The following is an 18,946-nucleotide window of genomic DNA, read 5'->3' as shown; positions in this document are numbered from 1 at the left end:
ATGCATTGTGTGTGTGTGTATATGTGTTATATATGTGTTATATATGTGTTATATATATATTTATATATAATATATATATAATATATATATATATATTATGTATATATATATATATATATATATATATATATATATATATATATATATATATATATATATATATATAAAATAAAAATATGTGCAATTGTGTTTCTATGAGCAAATTCTACAAATGATGTTATAAATATAAATTGCCCGTGCAAATTAAAATTTGTAGCAAAGTGTATAATAGATAATATGTTTACAATCTGAGATATTGTAAGGAATCGGGGAACACATCCCTTGCGGCGTGTTCCCTCCTTACCTCCTGCTGCACAGCATCCCGTTGCAAGAGATCGGAGAGCGTGTCCCCCACAGCGTGCTTCCTCCTTGCCCCCTGCTGTACAGCCTCCCGCGCACCTTACAGAGCGCGCACGCCCACGGAGGGCCTTTTTCAAGGTTCCCACGGAGCTTGGCGCTGCCCCTCCGCTTGTGCCGCGTGGCCACGTGACGCGCGTGCACCGCTCCCCAGCTGTGCGGCAACTCTAATATCTCCCTCACCTGTCTCCTGCTTCTCAGAGCCTATCCCTGCCTCCGCAGAGGCCGCTCCTCCGCTCCACCCCCTTCTCGCATTGGACTCCTGTTGCTATATATGCTCAGCTCTGTCACTTCCTCTTTGGCTGAGCATAGTTATTGGTAGCCTTGTGTTCCCACATCTTTATTCCTGCCTCGTTCCTGTCTGGGTACTAATCTTGTTGCTGCTTGCCTCCCTGTGTACCGACCCGGCTAGACTTTGGACCATTCTCTGAATTACCGACCCTGGCTTGCCTCTGACCTTCCGCTCTTCTCCATCCCTGCCCACGGCAAACAGACTATCTACTTCTCTACTGGCTCCAACCCTAGACCACGGCACTTCGGACTCTGACCACTCTCCTGGCACCTACCTACGACCTCGGCAAGTATCAAGGCTAACCCACTCTCTTCAACCCAGACCCGGCAATCTTGACTATCCACCCTCCAGGCGTGGCTCCGCTGCTGTGGGTGCGCAGTTCTATACTTTCCCACCTCAGTACCGGGGTCCCGCCTTGTTCGTGGTGAGCGCATGCGTTACAATTATATCGTTTATAACCATAAAGGCACAGAACTGAAAGAGTTCTGTTTGGGATCTTCCTTCACACAGAAGCCAGAGTATTCCTTTTCCAGAGTCTCCAGGATAGTGAAGAAAGGAGAGATTCCAGGATGCAGATAAAACAATTGGATTGATACAGTTTGTGCAGATTCCAATAATCACACTCACATTTTGCAATAATCCTACATTCGATGTACAGGGGTTTTTGGGGGTCTCCTCTTGCAGGTCTCAATCTAGTCAGCTTCTCTCGAGTCCCTTTCTTTCTCCTTGTGTATCGGGGGAATGCCGGGGATGCCAGTACACTCACCGGTTTTAACTTCCGGCTTCTGACGTCACGAGTTCACGCGTCTCGCGAGAAGTGGGTAGGTTAGAGCTGAAACAGGTATGCAGACCTCCGATTGCCTCCCTCTCCTCGGCGTTGCGATCCAGGCTCCTACACTCAACGCGTTTCGCCACTAGGGCTTCGTCAGGAGTCTAAAGTGCATAGGTATAGACAGTATTTCTATCTATTGGAACCTAGAGGTTGTTGTTTTTTTGGGGTCAGAGCTGCATATTCATTTATTCTTTTTAGGTAGAAGCGCCAGGTTATATTTCTTTTATCATTGTTCTTAGGGTTGCCAGGTGGCTTCTCCAAAAATACTGGACACCATGGTGAAACGTGTGACACGCTCAAGACACACACACACCTCACCACTTTCCGCTCCATGCTGTTTCCTCCTCTCCTTGGCCCCACCCCCAGGTTCCTTACACCTCCTCTTGATTGGCTGCCTTACCCAACAGCAGCCAATTGGGATGGACGAAGCTGCCCAGCCCCCTAGCAACAGCCCTGACCTCTCACTGCTCTGGGAAATCCCGCTGCCCCCCAAGCCGGTCAGATCACGATGTCCAGAGAGGTAATACCGGTATACACATACATGTCCAGTCTTCTCATTTTTTACTGGACAGTGTCCAAGTACAGGACAGCCCAGTTCAATACTGGACACCTGGCCATCCTACCAACCCTAGGTCACTTGTTCTGTGTAATAATAGCAGCGCAATTATCACATTCATCATCAATAGCCAAACAGGAACAGGCATCTTTATCAGATAAAAGTCTTGTGCAACCCAGTAAAAAAATAAAAACTCATGTTTGAAAGGAAACATATTTGTAAAGATCTTAACCTTTTCGCTGCCAAAAGGGGCCTTTAACACATTGCAACTTCGCCAAGCACTGCAGGCCCCCCTGGAAGCACAAGGGTTAAATGAAGAGGGATGGTATCTCAGGCATTCAGTTAGTGACACTTGTCCGCTCTGTGGGGCCGCCCCTTTAAATAGTGTCCCAAAGGAAGTAGCACAGGAAGTGCATGAGGCAGCTGCCATCTGATTGGTCCAGGCCTGTGTTGTTGCCCCAGCAACAGCAAAATGTTAAGGTGACCTCATACGTGGAAGTGCTGAGATATGTTGAAGGGCCCAGCCTGAGATCTGGCCTGTGACATGTCTCTTCTCAGCTGCAGAGCTCATTCACTTGGTCCTGCCATCTGTGGGGTTTTATTTTATCACGTCTCCCAGCTGCACACACACACAAAAAATAAATATATACAATAGGGCGGAAAATGTCCCCCTTTTGGCCTAGAAATAACAAATGTAACACATTTTTGATCTTTAGATATTAGAACTGTTAGCTGCGTGAAACGCACATATTACCAGACCTCAACACCTGGTCAACAGATACTGTCCTTGAATCTGAGTGTGGTCAACGTATGACAATGATCCAGTGCTTTATCTGGATTGGAGGGCTGCAGGAGTGAGCCGTGGATGCTGAAAGCAATGGCACTGAGTTTGAAGCAGGGGATTCTGGGTCAATTCCAGGTGTCGGCTCCTTGTGACTTAGGGCAAGTCGCATTATCTCCCTGTGCCACAGACATAAAATAAATAAATAGATTGTAAGCTCTGCAGGGCAGGGATTCGTGTCTACAAAAAAATTAATGTATATATGTACAACGATGCGTACACTATCAGCGCTACACAACAAATTGCTATTATTATATCAATCTAATTTTGGTCAATGATGATTCAATCCTGATTTTAATGAACATGTCCTAATGATCCAGTCCTTGGTTTTGAATTCGCATTCTCTGGTGTGTTGACAAGTATAGTATAATAGACTAAGATCTGAACAACAACTGACCTGGATCACTGCTTTGACCTGGAGTTAGTTGGTAGATAAGTCCTACATATTTCACACAGATAACAAGAGTGTGTATAGACCAGGGGTCGCCAACTCAGGTCCTCCAGAGCTACCAACAGGTCAGGTTTTCAGGATATCCCTGTTCCATGAGTGGCTCAGTTAAAGACTAAGCCTCTGATTGAGCTACCTGTGCTGAAGCAGGGATTGACTAAGCCACCAGTGCTGACGCATGGATACCCTAAAAACCTGACCTGTTGGTTGCTCTTCAGGACTTCAGTTGTCCGCCCTTGGTATAGACGCACTGCTCCGTTTCTAGGAGCAGATTTGCGGCGTATGTAAGAACAGTTTCTTACATCTGATGCAGAATCTTGGACACGCCTTCAGATATGGCGGATTTTGGGGGGCCAAAAAGAAATTCGAAGGCAAAATTCTTCTCTGGTTAAAGTACATAGTGAATCGGATTTAAACGGCGAGAGGATTGTACAGTTGTTTTACAAATAGTGAATACACATACTGGACATTAACCGGGAAGTATTATCCCGGCTTTTCTGAGACGTCAACCCAAGGACCAAAACAGTTAGATTTGGGGGTCCCGGATAAAAAAGGTAATTTAATGGAGAAGCAATGATTTAAATGAGAGAGACTTTATTAATGTCAATGGCTCAGTTCTTTATTGTGAGGAGTTGGGTAATGCACAGTTAATTATATTAAGCTCCATTTGTTCCATCATTTATTGTGCATTACCCTGTTTCTCACAATACTATACAGGGGCCTATGAGAACAATCTGTAATACCGAGACTCACTAAACATTATTGACTACTCTGTGTATGTATTCAACCGTTGTACTATTGGAGGTACCAGAGGATATTTGTTTTTTTGTTAAACCTTTGTGAGACACAGGTACTGTTATGAATTTATGGTTTCATTATTTCAGCTGTATAAGATGGTATATTGCTGTGAGAATGCAATTTCTTTAATGCTGAAAAAAAATGTTGATTTATTTTAGTCAGAGCAGAGTCTGTACAAATGATGCAAAAAGGGTTATGTTTTGTTGTCGAATTTCTTTTTATAGTCTTTAATACTGCATTACTTACCTGTGGAACTCCCTCACACTCAGTATACACCAAGCACCTTCTCTCCCCACCTTTACAATAAACCTAAAAACTCACCTCTTAAATGAAGCGTTGCAATAGTCTGGTATCGTGGTTACAGTCCCACACTCAGTCGCTCCTACCAACCATAGTGGCCAAGCACTGCCATCTACTGCACTTATTCCCTCACCTGCTGTCTCTGTGTCTCCCAACATACCACTTAGGCTAAGGCCCCGCTGCATGCGCCAGCGCGCCCGCACTGCGTCCAGGCAGCGCGTGCACAACATGTCACCGTGATCTGCGGTCCGAAGGGAGCCGTTTTTAGGTGCGGGGCGTGGCCAAACGGGTGGGTGGGGCCATGATGGGGGGCGTGGCCATAGCTTTCAGTGAGCTGATTCCTAACAGAGGCATTTCCAAGGGGGTCGCTTTTGAGCCCATGTGGTGACGGCACACTGTGTGTGTGTATGTGTGTGTGTGTGTGTGTCTGTGTGCAGCATTGAGGAAGGGTCCACCCCCCTGCCGGCTACCTCCCCTCCTCATTGGCTCCATGCCACACCACGTGACGCGTCGCTGCTCGGGATCACAATCCTATTGTAGCCCCTGCTGGCTGACGAGTCACAGCGCGTAGTGAGGAGGGACTGGGGCCGACTCGGGAGGAAGTCAGGAGCAGGTGAGTGGCGCGGCCGCGCCCTGTCGGGTGCAGCGGGACCTTAGCCTTAGGCTGCGCTTATAGTGCTGGCAACGGTGACAGCGACGCAACATCGTGGTAAAACAAATGCATTGCCGCTGTCACGTGCGCTTACAGTAAGCACGATGCAACGGATTGGTCGCGATCGCTGGAAGTCATCTCTATTTGATTTTCCAGCAACAGTCGCCTGACCGGCACTATATGCGTCGCCTAAGATTGTAAGCTCAGTATGGCAATGATTTAATTTCCTATTATCTGACTTTATTGCGTTTATTGTATTATAATGCTCTGTATTGTACTGTCACAGAGGGCGCTATATAAATAAGGCTATACATACATACTTGTCCCTATAGTAGCAAATGGATTAAAGGTGTATAATTATAAGGGCTATTTGTGTGGGGGGACTCGGGAGCTGAGTTCCTGCACATTTAAAAAAAAATAAACTTATTTACAGGATATATATTTTTTATAAATACCTTCTTTGATCTAATCTTGGAAGTGCCTGGCTATGATCTTGTACAGTCCCATATTTAGGGGCTCATTCTATATGTGCCGTAGAGGCCGATCAGGCTGTTTATGGTCGAAATTCCCCATTGGCTTTGACCACCCCCAAGATAGTGTTAGAAATGCCCCACTCTGCACTACTAGTGGAATTGTGCCAGCCTCTCTCCCATTACCCCTGATATAATTAAGTGAATATTTTCATATCTTCTAGCTCTCCGCTCCGTGGGATATAACAGCTGGAACCTGTTGACTCTGGGAATAGAATATGGCGGATCTTGGTCTCGGGCAAGCAAAGAGAAGCAGCCTTTCTCAGGTAGCTCAGGAGTTAAGGAAGCACGGAACCAGCCAGGAGAAGACTCCTCCATGGAAGGCGGGCACCAATCCTTTTACCATTCTGTTCACCAGCTCTGGGAGAAGAAGGAAGGCAGCGAAAGATCCCTGCCCTGTGCACGTGAAGAGGAATCAGACCTGGAAGTGTGCGGCTTGGTTGAATGTCATGAGAAGCACAAAGTGTATGTGAGAGAGCAGGGAGAAGACAGGTAATGTTCAATGGTTAGCAAAGGTGCAGCTCGTAAGCCCTGATGGAATCAGTGACGAGCACAGGTATAGAGAACTAGTCACATATGACTGTTTGGACATCTTAATACAGAACCGGCTACTTGTTGGGAATAGAGGGCACATCTGTAGGACGGAACCAATACCATCTAATTCAATCTTTTACCTCTAAAAATGGATAAAGAGCTTGTCAGTTTAAGTGGAAGCATACGTATAAAATATATGATCTCTATAGAAAGTAGAGCCTATGACTTTTAGAACAGAATGGGTAATGGAAAATAGAGGCTTTACCAAAGCCTTCCAGCTGCAAAACATGGAGAAAAACAAGTGCAAAAAAAAAGAGAGAAGAAAAGTACACCATATTTAGAAATCTCATTGGATGTCTCTATGGCTGGATGAATATAGATGTACATATTGCCTGTCACCCCTTAAAAAGTAATTAAATGCAGCCTCCAAGTGTCCTTTCTGTTCCTGGCCATATCACCAGAAGGATACTTTCATGGAGATTTCTACTGCTGGTAAATCCCCCTATCCTGCAAGTGTCAAGGGTCTTATTAGAAATCTTAGGCAATGGGTGGATATGCCACGATTGATGTGATCACAAACAGAGCTCCTCATTCTGCTCCTCCCCACCCCCACTGTAGACCTCGCAAATTCTATAATGTGATTGCAATCTTGTGCTGGTAAGTATGGGGAAGGTTACAGTAGGGTCACATAGTGTTTGTGGGTAGAACAGGAGATCCTATATCAGTATTAAGGTTTCATCTCAAATGTGCCCGAAACCTATTACTCTGCGGTGGGGTAATATGTAAACTTCTCCAATTACCTCAATTCAAAAAAGGCTGAGGAAGAAAAAAAATGCAATGAGATTTTTGTTTAAAGTGTCCCATTAGAGACCCCTGAGGGTTCTGCCAGTGTGAGACAGCTGAAGAATGAGCTGGGGGACTAAGGGAGTGTTTAGGCCTTTCTATTCTAGAGATTCAGTTTGTGCTGTAAAATAACCAAATGTTGAACAAGGTGACACAAGTTCTTTTCACTGGTTATTCTCTCACTGGTATAATCTGTGTACAGAATTATTCATAGCAAAAGAAAAAAGGGGAGACTGGTCAGTGTTTATGTTTGATAGAATATATATATATATATAGAGCAGTTAGCACTCCCAACGGCTATAGTAAAGTTTGTTGCTAATCCCATAAGTATAGCATTAGTAATGGTACCTGGATTGGAGTCTGGCAGAAAGGAGACAGCATACAAGCATGAGATATCCAAACAAATGTGTATTGTGGTGAGTGGCACACACAGCCAATGTTTTGGTCCTGACAGAAGCACTGCCTTGAGAAAGGCTATGAGGATCGAAACGTTGGCTGGGTGTGCCACTCTTTTGGATATCTCATGCTTGTGTGCTGTCTCCTTTCTGCCGGACTCCAATCCAGGTGATAGATATATAATGGCAGCACACATTGAAATAAAGGCCTCAGTACAGGCAAATGCGGTGCACGGTAAAGGGTAAATAGTTATAGTCTGTGAGGATCCCTAGAGATCCAATATACTGGCACAGCATGAGGGATTATCACATAAAAGTGGGTTTTCGGATCCGTGAAGAAGGTCCCCATGGGGACCAAAACATCTGGCATATGTGTGCATTTTGGACCCAATAAACCACTTTTATGTGATAATCCCTCATGCTTGCCGGTATATTGGATCTCTAGGGACCCTCACAGACTATGTATATGTACTGTATATGTACTACTGTATATGTAGAAATAGAAATAAAATAAATAAATTTAAAAAAAAGGGAAAGATATTGAAACCAGTGTAGTAACTAAATAATAATGTGAGAATGTAATATAAATGTATGTATGTATATCTTTATTTATATAGCGCCATTAATGTACATAGCGCTTCACCGCAGTAATACACGTGACATAATAATATGTCTGTGCCCAGGACATACTTGAAAACATGAGGTAACTCTCAATGTATTACTTCCTGGTAAAACATTTTATAAATAAATAAAAATATAAATAACATACAGTAATACAAATAACACATAACAGGAAGAATCGCTTCAGACATAAAAGTACCATTTAGGAAAAGGAGTCCCTGCCCTGAAGAGCTTGCAATCTAATTGGTAGGTAGGAAGAACGTACAGAGACAGTGGGGATGTGTTCTGGTAAGTGCGTCTGCAATGGGCCAAGGTGTATGTATGAGATGTATAGATAGTATCAGCCATGGAGCTACACAAATGCTTCGTTAGCACAGGTCCCCGAGTGCTACAGAGTGCCCCAGACCCCAGTCGGCGTGAGTGCGTGCGCGCACAAGCTGTGATGCGCGACTATCTTGGCCAAAAGACAACAATTTTGGCACGGCGGTCGAGCATTGGCCACAACACGGCAGCGGTTTAGCCAATGAGGGCGAACCAGCCGTGTGACATCATGGCCACACCCCCACCATGCCCCCCCCCCCATCGCGATCTTGTCTTTCCCCCTGCAGCTCAAGTACAGACCTCAGATCGCAGCTTGCACCCATGTATGCGCCGCCAGGCGCGCGTGCAGGAGCCGACACTGGGGCCGTAGCTTTAAGGAGGTGGGTTTTAAGATGGGTCTTAAAAGTGGATAGAGTCCGAAACATACATAAATGACCATGTATAACACATGGATATGTGAATAGTGCACGAAGAAAGCAATATGTGAAAATCAAGAAAAAAAACCCAGAAATTAAAATAAATGGTAAATTCAAAAAATATAGAAATCAGGAAAAATTCCTTTGCATTAAATATGTATGTAGGTTATCCTGTAGGGTATCCGTTTGTGTGTTTCGGACTCCTGTGCTGCTTCTCTTGTAGATGAACCACCACCCAGAAGAATATCTAAGAAGCGCACACACCATAGTGTCACAAATAACACAAATGTGTTTAATCTATAAAAAGACAAATGATCGCTTACAAGACAAAGATAGAAAACTTGCCATGAATATGTCAGAGCAACAGGTTAGCAGGTGTCGATCTGGCATAAGATGAGCTTTGCCGCGGGACTGCCACATTGTGTCGTGCGGGTCCTCGAAGGTCTTGGCTGCCGGATAGCAAACTTTCAGGGGAGGCGAAATAACTTCTGATGTTAGTAATTTTCCGCTTGTAGAACCCAAGGGAAAGCGGAAACAGCTGATGCAAAGTTCCCACCGCTCCGTGAGTCTCTGCGCTCTCATTCCATACACTCACTGTAGCGGCTCTCCGTTGACACGTGATGATGTCACCTGGTTCATCCGACAAGAAAGTCACGTGTCCCAACGCGTTTCGTCACCACTGTGGTGACTTTATCAGAGGGGGGTTATTCCTGTTTTTATTGTTTTTATATAGTGCGGTCAACGTTGATACAGCCCTAGTTTCAGAAACCATAGGTAAATGAAAGGCTTTGCAGTTAATGTTTATTTTATTTGTGGCTTAGGAAGACATTTTCTTTGCTTTATTTATTGGTTGCACTTTAAAAAAAATGTAAATAATGTATACATATTTTGGGGGGTTCAACATTGTAGGGTGGTATAACGCTGATCTCAATGGACCTTACGGACTTTAATAAACCAATAAACCAAACAGAGGTAATCTAATATGGGAATTTACAGGGTTGGTTAATGTGAACTCAGAAAATGGAAGACCTGGCACATGCAATACTGAGGGCCCATAGGCCCAACTAGCAGCAGAAAACTTTCAAGGTGTATTCTGCTGGTAGCCAGAGTAGAGCAAGAGTAGGTGAGAATGACAGATCGGATATTCAGTCATTTGCTTTGATGCAGTTGTTAATTAAGTTTCTTTCATTTAAGGTATGCTCAGACCGGTGGTTTCCTACTTTTTTTGGTTAGGGAACCCTATGTGAAATTTTGAGGAACCCCAACCATCTCTAATAGCGCGTCTGAGATCAGATGCATTGTAAGGAACCCCAATCCTCTCTAATAGCGTGTCTGAGATTAGATGCATTATAAGGAACCCCAACCCTCTCTAATAGCACATCTGAGATCAGATGCATTGTAAGGAACCCCAACCCTCTCTATTTGTGTGTCTGAGATCAGATGCATTGTAAGGAACCTCAACCCTCTCTAATAACATGTCTGAAATCAGATGCATTGTAAATTCTTCTGTATTTGGTACAATTTTACAATGACCTGTACATTACGGGAACTCTTTAGGGATGCATGGGGAACCATTGTTGAAAATCACTGGCTTAGACATTACCATCTTAGACCTAATAAACCTTTGTCGTGCAAAGACAAAGGACAAAATGATGGACAGAAACACAGAATTTTAAACATCACATTAATTTCATGGAGACTCCAAAATCACTGACAGATGCCCAATGTACAACGTAGATGGATATATTGATGCTGAGAAGCATGATCAAACTGACGTGACTTCTTCTTGTGTCAATTTACCAGCAAAAATGTTGTATTATTGTCTTGATAAATGGATCACTTAATATAGCTAAGATTGGTCCTTGCTATAGTTACATAGGTACATAGTAGATGAGGTTGAAAGAAGACGTACGTCCTTCAAGTTCAACCTATGCTAAATTTAGACAACAGATACTTTATCCTATATCTATACTTACTTATTGATTCAGAGGAAGGCAAACAAAAACCCCAGTGTTATTACATCCAATGATATCTCATAAGGGGAAAAATAAATTCCTTCCTGACTCCCAAAATTGGCAATAAGATTAATCCCTGGATCAAATTCTTCCTATGTATACTTATTTAGTAAATCCCTGTATACCTTTCCTTTCTAAAAAGATGTCCAACCCTTTTTTGAATAAATCTATTGTATCTGCCATCACAGTCTCCATGGGTAAGGAATTCCAAAATGTAACTGCCCTTACTGTAAAGAACCCTTTCCTTTGTTGCTGGTGAAATCTCCTTTCCTCCAACCTTAAGGGATGGCCCGAGTCCATTGTACTGCCCTTGGGATGAATAGTTCATTTGAAAGCTCCTTGTACTGTCCCCGAATATATTTGTATATAGTTATCATATCACCTCTTAGACGCCTCTTTTCTAATGTAAATAAATCTAATTTAGCTAGCCTCTCCTCATAAGTTAGATTGTCCATCCCCTTTATTAATTTGGTGGCTCTTCTCTGCACTCTCTAGTTCCAGAATGTCTTTTCTAAGGAGTGGTGCCAAGAATTGTACTCCATATTCAAGGCGTGGTCTTACTAATGCTTTATAAAGGGACATAATTATGTTTAATGCAAGATAAAATCTTGTTTGCCTTCGCAGCTACTGCATGACTTTGGGCACTATTGCTAAGCCTGCTGTCTACAAGCACTCCTAAATCCTTCTCCATCAAGGACTCCCCCCATTTATCCCCATTTAATGTGTAAGTCACCAGTTTATTCTTGCATTACAAAGGCATAACCTTATCACTATTGACACCCTAGAGGCCAAGTTCTCTGGCACTTTGGTGATACTCTTATAAATCTCTAAACATGTGGGAAAAAATGATGCCCTAGGATCACAACCAATGATCAGCTCAAGCGATCCTCTGCAGGACTTTAGCAGTGGGGTGGTTAAGGGAAAATGTACCGTCCTTTCTCCGGTCTAGGGCTTCTGCCCCAGTGTATGCTCCTGCATGCGCGTCGGCCGGCCGGCCTGGCGGCGCGTGCATGGGTGCAAGCCACGATCTGCGGCCTGTGCTTGAGCTGCAGTGGGAAAGACAACATTGCGACAAGGGGGCGTGGCGGGGGCGTGGCTATGATGTCACGCGGCTGGTTCGCTTTCATCGGCTGAACCGCCGCCGTGACGTGGCCAATACTCGAGCGGCGTGCCAAAAGAAAAATCTTGTCTTTTGGCCAAGGCAGTCACGCATTGCGGCTTGTGCGCACACGCACACACGCCGACTGGGGCCTACCACATAGAGGGCTGGGCCTTGTGTTCGGCGCGCGTGCCAGAGTGGCCACTGGGGATGTGGCCTAGGACATTTGGTTGTGGCCATTTTGCCGCGACCAAGTTGTTGCCGGCATTTAGCCTCCACTTTCCTCGCTGCAGAGACATCTGTTCGACGGCCATTTTGCCATTAAGTAAACCCCTAATCTTACCTTTAAAAACCCCTAATCTTAACAATATCCCTTACCCTAAAACCCCTTCATCTAAGCCCCATACCCTAAAAACCTTAACCCCTTTCTATAAAAACCCTAATACTAATGCCACCCCTTAGGCTAAAAATGTAACCTCTTACCTTAATACCCTTATCCTAACCGCTAAAACCCCTTAAATTAACTGACCTTATTGGTGAAACGGCCGGCGGCTGAGAGTCCAGCAGTGAAGGGAAAGGGTCCCTCGGTGGGCAAACACCATCGGAGATTTGATCGCTGCACAACGTCCGCGTCCAAATCTCCGATTCCGCCACTCTCTACAGCAGCAAAGTAGTTAGTGAAGTGTGGATTTGAATGTAAACGTCCCCCCTCCTCTTGGATGCCCCTCTCCCCAAGGTGGTTCTGCCCCAGTTTTTTTCTCACATGCCTCCAAGGCGCTACAGCTGCTGCTGATACTGCGCTAAGCTTCATAAATCAAGGAAAGTGCCGACTCTGCAATAAGCTGCCCAGGATCTTTGTGGCATCACATTCTCACGCCTTAGATTGTATATGTACTGTTACCTCTTGCTGCAAGAAGGGCTTTGCAATGCACTTCAAACTCCAGAGCTGGTTCAGAGATTCCTGGGGAGTGAGGTGGGGGGTGGTGCGGATTTATCCCAACCATTGCCACTAAAGGGGATATTCATTAATCACAGACCAGGGCAATATCGCACGGAAGCTGCCATTAAAGTCACTATCTCAGTTTAATGAATAGCTCCCCTAACTCTTATTTTTTTTTAAACACGCATAGCCATAATAATAATTGTTTGTTCTTGTATAGCGCTGCTAGTTTTACGTAGCGCTTTACAGAGACATTTTGCAGACACAAGTCCCTGCCCCGCAGAGCTTACAGTCTACGTTAATTTTTTTGGGTGCCTGAGGCACAGGGAGATAAAGTGACTTACCTAAGGTCGAAAGGAGCCGACACTTTCTGTCGAAAATGTCTATGTTTCTTTGTTAATGGTGCAGTCCTTCCCAGGGCCAAATTGAACTAATGGCAGTGACATTAGTGACATTCTTAAGGGGTTAAATCTTGGTGCTTGATCCTATTTTTACAAAAATGTGACACCATGTAAGTATTTCTTAAAGTTAATTTGTGAGCTAAGACTCGGAAGGGGTTTGATTTACTCTAGGTACTCCCTTTTGTCTGATGTTACTGTGTTAAACAAGAGCTTGCACCGGCAAATCCTCCTTCCCCACATCTACATCTGCCTTCTGACAAGGGATGGGGGGCTCGTGTTAGAGAAAGCACTTCAATAACAAGCACTCTCCCATTCAGAGTTCATTTTGAAAAGACAATCTTGCTGGCTTGCAACACGCGACAAGCCCCTTTGGCAGTGAAAGGGTTAATTTCCACTCAAACCAAAGCGGAGACATCTTTGCATTTACTATGGTTACATTTATTTAGGAAAGAGTGTTTTATATTGCGTTCTTTGATAGCACACAGAAACTTGCATAGAAGGAGCAGCTCAGTGAGAAAAGACACTGACTGTAAACAATGACACTGAGTTTGAATCAGGAGCCTGGTTCAATTCGTGGTGTTAGCTCATGTGATCTTGGGGGAGATACTTTATCTCCCTGTGCCTCAGGCACCAAAATCAGAGATTTACTTACTCTTACTCATCCATATGTGCTGTGTACTGTGCACTATACTGTAATTGTGGAGAAAAGTGCTATATGAAATTGTTATTATTATTTTACAACTCTTTGTATTTGAGTATTGAGCTTATATATGTAAATATGTAAATAATAGTTTATGATGCAAGAGGTGATGAAGGGGTGATGTAAACGCACAGAATCCCAGCAAGCTCAAGAAACCCCAAAACATACCACATTATATATATATATATATATATATTATGTGTGTATGTATGTGTGTGTGTGTGTGTGTGTGTGTGTGTGTGTGTGTATACACTTATTTATATGTGTCAAAAGGAGAGCTAATATAATGCAAACATTATATTACAAATTATTTTCCATTCATAACTTACAGGAGAGCCCATTCTGCATGTTAATTTTAAACAAATGTTTGTTTTTCAGTTGTTTTAAATTGAAACCATGAATTAGTTTATGGTGTTATAAAGTTAGTGGGACCCACCTGTTATGTTATAGTAAGAGACAGAGAAGGTACTTTGACATTAGTAGCATACAGTAGACATAGCACATTGATGTAAAGCAGAGATAAACTGTATGGTGCAGAGATGGAGAGGGGAGGGGACCATTTTCACATATAAATTAAGAAAGAAAAAGACAGCGATGGCACACTAAAAATGGATATATATATATATATATATATATATATATATATATATATATATGTGTGTATATATATATATATATATGTGTGTATATATATATATATATATATATATATATATATATATATATATATATATATATATTTTGGAATAGTGTACAGTATCTTATTTCAGAGTACAATTGATATGTATTATTTAACATCATTTTTTTTACCATAATCAATGTGTTTAAACTAATGTAATATCTCCATTGGTTTGAACAATAGCTTCTTCATAATTAAGTTACATTTGGGGTTAAACATGTATGGGGATATTGCGTCTTAGTCACACTTAGCCCTGCTTTTATCATCCATAGACACATGACTCTCATTGCAAGACCTGCGTATGTTCTGTGTTAAGATACTGTATCCTTTGCCCCCACACTCATTTTACCTTCCATACCTGGTATCCATCTCCCTTCTATCTCTTTCCCCTTTAATAAATCTTACTAGGGGTTCCAGCCTTCCCAAAGATGATGGGGGAATGGCCAAGTTTAAGAGAGAGGGAGGGATACTTTATCACTATCCTATTCATTTCATATCACCAGTTTCTTATACGAAACTCAACTGATTCCTAACGCAGTTACACATCTTCAGCCACCATATGCATCTCATAGCTGGGTAGAGTCTAGCCTTAATGATATCACCAGGGCCTCTTCTTTCTGGCGCCCATTCACCAAACCACCCCGAAATAAAGTATTTTTCTTTAATGTGCAGTTTAAAATCCCTTCCAATTGCCAGATATCAAACACGTGTATACTGTACATCACTTTCTCCATGGGCTAGCTCCATCCCCGGTTAATATAGCATGGATTCACAGTGCAGGCTTATTTTATCACCAATGGGAAGGCAACGAAATTAACATCCAACTATCTCCTCACCCCCTAATTCCGATCTGTCACAACAGAGCCACAAATTGCTATCTCCAGTATATGAGATCCTGTGCTAATTGCAGATCCATGCTGGCTTAGTGTTTTATTACCAGGCGCTATGAATAAAAAAAACCCACCACAGGCGTTTCCCTGAGCCAGTCGTTGCGCTGACACTAATGACTACTCGGTCGTTTCTTAGAGCTGACACAATTCAGGAGCTCTCAGCAGCTGGACAGCTCCCAGCAGAGGCCATGCTCCGCCCAGGTATTTCTTTCTATGGTTTCAATGAAGGGTTTCATATCTTCTCCCTATATGCCCCATCCCTCCTGCCTTGGTTGGACCCCGGGATGGGAGGCACAGATTAGTCAATAACCCATCAAATAAATGAGCTTCCTCCATGACCAGGCAAGCTTGTGCCAGAGATTTCTGTGTCTAGAGGCGAAGAGAGGGGGAGGGAATATCTAATTAACTCTTCCAATACTTGCCTCTATGCAGTTATTCATTGTGCATGTTTTTCTTCTGGGAGAGGAGCACAGATCCATGGTTTAGCATTGAGTTGGGGGCTTGGTGCTTTGAAAGAGGTACATGAATTCCCTTTTGAATTGGATTTTACTTGGCGGGTGGGGGGTTGCAGTAGATGCCTAGAGAGGAATCTTTTGCTTATTCCAGGGGTTGTTGGGCAAGGTGGAGTCCACAGCTGATTGGCTGATGGGAGTCACATGTCTTGCCTCTTATAGGGGGCTGAGGTTCACAAACTGGTTACTGTCTTTATCTGGTAACTGTCTGTGCAGGGACCAGCTCCGTTTCCTGTGCTAGAAGCGGTCGCTGGAGCAGAGAGGGCATTCCCAATGGGCAGAGACACATCAGCAATCAAATGAGACAGGGAACGGGAAAGAACAAGACTCACATGCTTCTTTGCTTTTCTTACCAGTGTGTGATTTTTTCATATTTTACAGTGATTCCTTTCACATTTTAAGGATCATTTTGAAGAGGGGGGCAAAAAAAGATCTCACATTTAATCAAGGAACCCAAACCTCCTGGTTCAAGTTGAGAGATCCTGAGTATCACTGTATGTCTTTTCTTCTCTCCCTTTTCTTCTTGCATCCAGTGGGGAGCCTGCTCTGCTCAGCAGTATTAGCTTGGTGATTATCTCTTATGAAAGGAATCAAAGTGTGAGCTTTCAGGAGGACTGCTGTGTATGGGGATGTGTCTACACCCACCAACCTTGGCTGGCAGTTTGGATTTTAACACTTGGTCCTGTGAATCTTTAGAATGGCTCGATTTGGAGATGATCTGCCCACCCGTTATGGAACCGGAGTGCCAGGGGCAGCTGGAAGGGGCAGTAGCCGGCAAGGTGGTCCCCAGCCCGGCCCACGGATGTATAAGCAGTCCATGGCTCAGCGTGCTCGGACTATGGCTCTTTACAACCCCATCCCAGTCAAACAGAACTGCTTCACTGTCAACAGATCCCTGTTCATCTTTAGTGAAGATAATATCATACGGAAATATGCCAAAAGGATCACAGAATGGCCATATCCTTTCTGTCTGTCTGCATGTGTCTCACATACTGTATGTGTGGTTTTCTAGACAAGTATGGCATTGGGTATTTGTTGGATATTAGCGAGTGTATATGTGAAAAGTGTCATAGATAGAATATTTTCAGTTGTCATCCCATTTAGCCTGTTTAATTGAAGCATATTGCTAATTGGGCTGTCTGAATGTTATGGATTGTGTAAGGTACCATTCAACCAAGACTGAAAATCAGGTCTGATTTTGGTACATTTCCATTTTTAGCAGGACCATAACTATGCCCGTGGCTCTAGGCATTGTTACAGGCAGAGGTTTCATATACAGTGGAATTGGGTGTATGAATTGCATAAATAAGCCCCTTTTATGTATGGTGGCTGAGGGGGAAGGGTCTGTGTGACAGCTTTTTATTTCAGCAGATCCCTCTGTGAAAGGTATACAACCATAATCTCATTGTAAGGCTAGTCCCCAGGATGTCTTTGGGTGTGTGTTGGCTGCTATGTTTCAATAGGACTGCTTAGCTGTGCTTATCTCTGGGGAGCCTGTTGTTTTCTTTCCCTTATGAAATCACACACCTATTGATTCTTTAGTATGAGCAGTGAGGCCTCCTCATAGAAGCCTAGCAACCCCTCTGTGTTCATCAGCAAGCACTGCTTTGCATTTACACGAAAGGCAATTACACCCCCTCTCTCTAATGTATTTAAATGCACAAGAGGAAACCCATAACCCTGGTCCAAATTGACTTTGCTCTCCGTCATTGTTTTATTTGATAACCAAACTGAACCATATGCTGGGTCTGTACTAAATCCAGTGGGTAACATGGAAACCTTTCTTCCATGAACAAAAGGCTGATCAAACATATAGCCCTTTGTAAAAAGCAGGTAGTAAACACGTTAAAATAATAGATTTTTGTGAGTGGTGCAAACTATTTGGGATTGAAGTTATGGGTATGAGGGTTTCACCTTAGTACAACAAGGTCAATAGGAAACTCGATAAGTGAGGTTACTACTAATCAACGGTAGTGGAAGGGGTCCCAAAAATAGAATTACAGAAAGATACCAGTGAGTCACAAAAGTACTCATCGTATATTAATCAAAGGTGCTAGTCACCCAACAACTTCCCAAAATAAAAAGTCCATCATTGGAAACAAAAGTGAGAAAATACATCATATTACATGGAATATATGAAGATGATGAATAATAGTGAGGTGTGTTTGGAGTAGGGGGTGGGGTCATTATTCCATGTACTGCCTGGCAATTCCCTTGGGTGTGAAACCAGCATAATGTAGAAGAAGGATCTGCTTTTCTCTATCCATGGTGCTGAACTATTTGGCCTGCGTAATGTACCAGTATATATCCTAAAGAGAACCAGCAGCTAAGTTAACCATCAAAATGATTCAAATTTATTGCCTTTGCACGGGTATTACCAATATTTGGTAATATACCCATTGGTTCAACCTTCCACACTTATTGGGATAATGTCCAAAAGATCATTTATTTTGTGGGATAACCCACCTTAATAGTCGTGTTTTTAAGGCTTCTTTGTTTGTTTGTTTCTTTTTTTTAAAGTAATCTACCGCTCATATTACCTTAGAAATCAAATGAAAAGCTAAATTAAAAAACAAAAACCTTATTGTAATGACAAGGTATCTTCAAATGCTGAAACCAAAAGGCTGCCTTTATTATTAATGTAGCTTTATTAAAAAATAGTTCCTCAATCAAACCCCACGGTGTCATGCTAATTATTCTTAGTTATGACTAGTAGCCAACATTTGAAGAAACTGCCAATGCTATTATTTTTTTCACGAGTGAAAATTAGGATAATTTCCAATTAAATAAGGGTTGCCGTCACAATAACCTCTGTTGGCGCTGAATTTGATTTTGTTTCTGTGCGTAAATTAAGGAAGACTCATTTAGGGTGGGGTCGAAGGTTTGTGGCCCACAGAAGAAAACCTTGAACATCTCTTCCCATCTTTCATTTATG

The 18,946-nt window shown here is 43.0% G+C and overlaps 1 protein-coding gene across 1 annotated transcript in view; it reads left to right on the top strand.

The window, feature by feature from the left end:
• The first annotated feature begins 16,079 nt into the window (after positions 1 to 16,079).
• The window catches only part of CACNA1B (calcium voltage-gated channel subunit alpha1 B), a 196,777-nt gene continuing 193,910 nt past the window's right edge, over positions 16,080 to 18,946 (top strand). The window contains exon 1 of the mRNA XM_075579527.1: positions 16,080 to 16,968. Within this exon, the coding sequence (XP_075435642.1) occupies positions 16,709 to 16,968 (260 nt within the window). The 5' untranslated portion in view covers positions 16,080 to 16,708. The remainder of the gene's footprint in view (positions 16,969 to 18,946) is intronic.

The sequence above is a fragment of the Ascaphus truei genome, chromosome 21 (assembly GCF_040206685.1).
Source record: "Ascaphus truei isolate aAscTru1 chromosome 21, aAscTru1.hap1, whole genome shotgun sequence".
NCBI classification, from domain to species: domain Eukaryota; kingdom Metazoa; phylum Chordata; class Amphibia; order Anura; family Ascaphidae; genus Ascaphus; species Ascaphus truei.
The sequence above is the reverse complement of the archived record's forward strand: the minus strand, read 5'-3'. Positions and strand labels throughout refer to the sequence as shown.